The 6,470-nt window shown below is 43.0% G+C and overlaps 1 protein-coding gene across 1 annotated transcript; it reads right to left on the bottom strand.

The window, feature by feature from the left end:
* Positions 1-314: 314 nt before the first annotated feature.
* On the bottom strand, positions 315-4,032 carry LOC121580310 (diacylglycerol O-acyltransferase 2). The gene is made up of 8 exons (XM_041895368.2): positions 3,698-4,032; positions 3,009-3,099; positions 2,755-2,862; positions 2,517-2,587; positions 2,137-2,341; positions 1,732-1,906; positions 1,288-1,472; positions 315-921 (listed from the first exon to the last, which is right to left on the bottom strand). Exons 2-8 carry the CDS (start codon positions 3,088-3,090, stop codon positions 767-769), a joined length of 981 nt encoding a protein of 326 aa, XP_041751302.1. The 5' UTR covers positions 3,091-3,099; positions 3,698-4,032; the 3' UTR covers positions 315-766.
* Positions 4,033-6,470: the final 2,438 nt, after the last annotated feature.

Genomic DNA, 6,470 nt, shown 5'->3' with positions numbered 1-6,470 from the left:
TGTTGTACTCAACAGCTTTTGGGGGTAATAACATTGAGATGTGGGATGTTGGACGAGTGGAAGGTGTCAGCATGCTTCAGTTCGGCTGGCGGCTAGCTAAAGTCGTAGCCAGTATACACTTTCTCAAAATAGTCAGAATTAATCTATGATAACTCAAGAAATCTGTCATTAATTTGACGTTTTTGCCAAGGAGATCTTAGTCGTGCATTTTACATCTAAGATGTTTGGTGCAGTATTTCTCAATGAAAAAATGTGCATGAAAACAAGTCGTCTCTCACTGAATGACAACAAAGATTTTACTGAAGAATCCCTACTGTTGACTAATCACCGACGAAGGGGCGTAGACTTTGGCTACCGACTTCGGCTTGCCTCCAGAAAATGTTTTGTGTACCCGAAAAACCGGGAAAAAAACTTACCGAAGTCCAAAATGAACAAAACATCAAAATGTCATCTTAATATATGCACAAACTCTTCCAAACTGTTTCGGCTGGGAAGCATGCGGGCGCCTTTAGAGGTGCTCAGATTCATGGTTAAATTATTGCTACATTAAAGCACATGCACTGTTCCCTTATATTAGCCAGGCAACTTGGTGGATCCAGTGATCAATGATTGGGACATCGCTGGATCCTGAGTTGGAATACGTTCATTCAAGTAGTCTCACTGTGGAGATTGGTTGGCTACAGTATCTGACTGATAGGCAAAGAAGGACACCATGACAAATCACGTCATTCACATAGTCCTTGTGGGAGCAGTCTAAATGACTGGCCTATATGATCCGCAGCTCGTGGCTGTCTGAGAGTCCACAGCTGGCCTTGTGTCCATGGAAGAGCTTGGCCAGGGCCTCCATGTAGAGGCCATGGTAGTGATCCACTTCCTCCTGAGTGGGGGATGGCCGCTTTGGCACTGGGATAGGACTACCCACTGGAGAGGAATACACAAATGGGTGAAGCAGAGTGAGAAACGTAACACTATGTTGCTGTACATACTGTATCACAAAGAGAAAGAGCATTTGGTCAAAGCTACACAAGCTGTGTTCTACCATCAGTCACTCAAAGCAGTTTTCTAATCTAGTGAATTACTAAAGTGACTTTAAAACTCACTAAAAGTTACTAAAACACTTCTGAAGCCACTACTTTTGCACACTACTGTGTAACAGAAAAAAGCTATACCTCAGTTACCGATGGCGACTCGAAGAGATTGTGGATCATAAGACAAATGTTGTGCATTTTCAAAATTACAAGTTAATCAGTAAATTAAGCAAGGCATTTCGTTGACATAGTCACTGACCGACAATGGTGACAGGGCAGTGGTAAGGCATCCAGAACCAGCATTCACCCACGAACAGACAGGGGGCAAAGCCCATGAGCTTCTTAAAGAGTTGCTGCAACCTCCAGCCCACACTGTCCTGTGAGAAGATCACCTGGCGGAAGATATTGTTCTCCCCATACGAGTAGACGGGCACCAGGTCAGCCCTGAGGAACAATGAGAGAGATGAGAACTGACCCACTGGGTTGTTTCCTAATAAATGTTTTTTTTAAAGTATTTCTTAAACACAGCCAAAAGCAGTTAGCCCTGTGGATCTAGGGCTAGCCCTCATTGATCCCTGTGGATCCAGGGATCAATGATCTAGCTATGTGATGTATGGTTGTATTTTTTTTATAACTACAACACTGCTTTCTTGTTCATTTGTGGCCTCTCACTACTGGTCCATCCATAAGATAGATAACTCACCCAAACTCCAGGGCCACCCGGACGAAGCCTTTCCTCTGCTTCATAAACACAGTATTGACCCCAGGCAGACTCAGCAGAGACTCAGCAGCGCCCCCTATCACAATCACTACCGCATTACCTTTCCCACTTTTAGACAGAAGGTGCTCTAGACTGGGCTTGCTGACTGGATAACAACCTGATGAGAGGAATAACGGAGAGATAGAGACAGAGATGGAGAGAAAGCAAGACTAATTTATTGAACAGAGGCAAGTAGAAGGATTTTGTGTTACATTAAGGGAGGAATTCATGGTAATTGATTGGCAACAACACAACATCCCTTTTCCTCACAAAAAACATTTACATCTCCTTACAATATCCACTACTACAGCTTCCAGAGAGCTACACTTCCCTGGAAGCCATATATACCTATGGCCATGGCATATTCCCTGTAGAGGGGGACCTTGAAGATGCCACCTAGTATGCACAGACAGGAGCGCACCCCAGGGAAGAGGTCCATAAAGCCACAGGCCTCAGTGCTGAAAGAGGTAAAGGCTCCCATACTCATGACCCCATGAGGATGACACCCTAAGATGTAGTTCTTGTTTGGGTTCAACTCCGCTGTCTTCACCAACTGAACAAAGGCAGGGAGAGAGATACAGATTGGAGGAGAGAAACAGGGACTTATTCATATGTAGAAACAATGTGTTCAATGCTTTAAAAAGAAAAGATGGGTTTTTTAAATTATTAAGACAAAAAACAAAACAATAATTCCGGTCAATTGACAAAGCTTGTCATCATCAACATACCTTCATTGGGAAGTAATCCCTAACGTGCTTCCACATTTTCCAGTTTCTCACAAATGCAATTCTCCTGCCCCCTAGTGGTGACAGATAAGAACTTTCACACAAGCAAATTAAGTTGCACACATTCAGGAATTCGATTTTTTGTTTACTTGAGAGTTAAAAGAGACCTTAAAAGAGATTAGTATTACTTGAAAAATTTACAACATTGAAGAATTCAGGGCAACATTCAGTATGTCAGTACCTCTTTCAGGTGTGTGCCAGTCCTTCAACTGCCATATGAAGTAGAGAGCAGGCAGTGGCCACAGAGAGGTAAACATAAGGTACACCATCAACCCAATACAAGCCAGACCTGAGGAATAGGGAATGGTGAGTGGATCCACAGGGAGGGATGCAAAATATGACACATACATTTTGCTCAATGCCAGTCAGCAGGTTTCTCTCTCACACACAAATGTGCAAGCGTACACACACACACATGCAGATGTGGGGTCTCACCTAATAAGAGGAAGGTCAGTATCCATTGCAGGACACTGATATTCTCTAGGAAATCCTTCAATCGAGTCTTTTCCTGCTTCATCCCTGCAACCTAAAGAGCAGAAAGAGATACAGTTCAATATGATCAGGTATTCCCATCTCTGTCAGCAATTTGCGTGTTTCAAATTAGATTGTCTTGGGGACATGTAGGCCTTAAGGCAAGGCTACTACACTTGTTGGAGACTTGAGATGACAAATCAAATCAAATGCAGTGGTATTGTCTACATCACTAATCTAAATGGAATTTTACTTGTGACCTTAATTTTGGTGATAGCACTAATGTCACAGCAGCGATAGAAGTGGAAAATGCATGGCAACTGCATGGCAACTTTTGCAGTTGAAAAACAAGTAGAGCATGACAATTATCAATTGTAGTTATATTGAGAAAAAAAGGAAAAGTGAGAGAATTATTTATATTTATTTGGAATAGGACTAGGATTGTCTACAGGCCTTTCTAAACCATCAAACTTTTATAAGCTGTGCACCAATATATAATTAGGTATAGCCTACAGAATATCAATCAAAAGATCAGGGCAATGTTTTAAATGTAAAATCGATAATCCACCAAAAAGTCTACTTGACAAACTAGAATGCATTTAGCCAAGCTGGTTAAAGTACATTTTATCGGAAAAGGAGTTGATTCTTGTTACCTTTTCTGTAATTTCCCCTCAATTGTTCACAGGGCGACTGTCCGGAGTAGCCTGGTAGACCTAAACCCTGCATGGACGTAGGCTACTTCAATCACAGTTCAAGTTGGGCTGCAGATACTGCAAATAACAATCACTTCCACTCCCCCAACACCTTGACACACTAACGAGCTATCATTAGTGTGTCTAATATGTTTAACCATTGACAGAAAAACAAGTTACTATATTAACAATAATATTATCGTTAATAGTAACTCAAGATAATCTATTTACGAGAACACATCTCGGAGTGTAAGATTATGTTCCTCTGTGAGTTTCCGGATCAACAGTCAAACCGCAGATAGAACATTGAGACAGATATTTCACTGGATGTATAAATATGAAGCATCCGCTTTGCGTTTCCGCTAGAGGAAGCCCAGTTGCCGGCAGTGGGAGAAGATAGAGTGAGATGGATTTTGGCCAACATTCTGCAAATTTTCTCATCGATTAAACATTTGATCTCAATACAGTTTTCTGTTCCCAAAACCAGAATCTGTTACGAACAGAGTGGACTACGTTTTTTAGACTTTAACTTTTGCCAGAGTTTTAAAAAATTGCGTTGTTTAGGAGTGCAAAGGCAAATTAAGTTATTGCAAACGCGCATTTCACAGAGTAGTTGTTCCCTAACGGATATATGCAAATATTTGCTAGAACACGCCAATAGGACCTCGCTAGCTCGTGCTTGGCTCTGCCCACTATGACTCATTTGTTCCCATTAGAAACGACGGGTTGTGGTCTATCTTGGTTTAGCTATAAAGAAATCTTCGGTCAAACGAAAGACTGCAGCCTGGCTGCTTCTTCTTCTTCGTCTTCTTCTTCGGTGGGGTTTAACGGCGGTTGGCATCCAATTTGTTGCATTACCGCCCCCAATTGGACTATAGTATAAATCCATTATAATTTATGATACAAAATGGCAAAAAAGGAAAATTAAAAAAACACCCTTCCAACTAACCCTACACTCATTAAAAACCCACTATCCCATTCCACTACTTTGACCCTATCTGCTTCTGCACCATGCCAACGCCCTGGGAGGACAGAACACCACCACTCAACACACCCTGTAACTCGTCAAGTATGTCTCTGCAGCTGCCCCCACAACATCTATTTTCTGTTATTTACGTTACATTTCAGCGGTACAGTTTATAGCCATTGCTATGAACGATAAGAAGCCAACCTTACTGAAGCATATATCACTTGTTTGCCTATCCCTATGTGCTGGCACAAATCTACTACTCACAGGGATCCTCTCAGGATCCACCCTTGACCCATCCTCCTCTACTTTCTTCACTGCCTCAGCATAAGACACATTCTGCACTACTCTGACTCTGGCCACTTCAACCTGCCTCTCACACCGGACACTTCTGATCCCCAGCAACATAGGCACCCCTACAGTTGACACACACAACTCTTTCCACTGAAACTACATAATCCTCTGTCCCATGCCCTCCTGCACACTTCCCACATCTTGGAATCTCCCTCCTACACACTGCTGCGACATGACCATAAACGTTGCGCCTGAAACACTGCAGTGGATTCAGCAAAAAAGCTCTAACAGGATAACTGATATATCCTAACATGACTTTGTTGGGTAAAGACTGATTCAAAACTCAAAAGGACAGACTGTGACAACTCTGCTTCACCACACTCCCCACCAGGTCTGCGTCGTACCAAACGACAGGCGTCACAAACACCAGGAATCTTCTACTTCAATTGCTCCACCTCCACACTTAACGCTACCCCAGAAATCAAACCTTTCAATGGTGCCCTGTTCCTAAGAGCAAATCAAGAAATGGTACTTGACCCGAGTTGCGTGGAACGGAGTGCCCACTCCCTCTTGGCGGAAGAAACACAGAGAAACATCACAAGTCCACTTCGGGTTACCTTCACCGATTTAACAGTACCTAACATCTTTTCCACCCAACCTGATACCACATATGGATCAGCCAAAAGGCCTGGATCCACTTTCTCCAAGAATCTCACTCCCACTATGCCAAACTCATCTTTATCATGACCATGTCCATCGATGCAAGACTCACCACACCTTCCACCTCACTTAAATCTCCCTCATTCACTTTAATTTCACCTCCAGAACTCGGTCTGGCAGAAATATGACTCTGTTTGTACTTGACCCCAGTCTTCTTCGACACACCATCTCATCTTCTTTTATTCACCATCTTCATCTTCATCAAATTCAGATTCAACCTTCTTCTTCCTCTTTCTCCTCCTCCATTCCTCCTCCGAAATCCACCTTTCCTTGTCCCTGTCCCAATATTCCTCTTCTCTCGGCTTTGCTATCGGCCCGGTGGCATCCCGACTTAACTCCATCTCATGATCGTCCTGATCACCTCGGAAATGTGTATTCTCCGGGCGCCGACATTTTGAGAGCATGAGAAGTGTCACAACTCCTTCATTCACCAACCTCAGTCAACGACGGCCCCAAAACCACAGCCTGTCGTTTCCAATGGGAGCAAAATAATCATAGTGGGCAGAACAAGCACGGAGGTGGGCAGAGCCAAGCACGAGCCAGCGAGATCCTATTGGTGTGTTTGAGCATTTATTTGCATATTTCTATTAGGGAATGCCTACTCTATGAAGTGCGCATTTGCAATAACTCAATTCGCCCTTGCACTCCTTCTAATTTTCAGAAACTTTGGCAAAGGGTAAAATCTACAAAACTTAGTCCACTCTGTTCGTAACAGATTCTAGTTTTGGGAACAGAAAACTGGATTGAGATCAA

This window comes from Coregonus clupeaformis, chromosome 13 (genome assembly GCF_020615455.1).
Source record: "Coregonus clupeaformis isolate EN_2021a chromosome 13, ASM2061545v1, whole genome shotgun sequence".
Classification (NCBI taxonomy): Eukaryota; Metazoa; Chordata; class Actinopteri; order Salmoniformes; family Salmonidae; genus Coregonus; species Coregonus clupeaformis.
The sequence above is the reverse complement of the archived record's forward strand: the minus strand, read 5'-3'. Positions and strand labels throughout refer to the sequence as shown.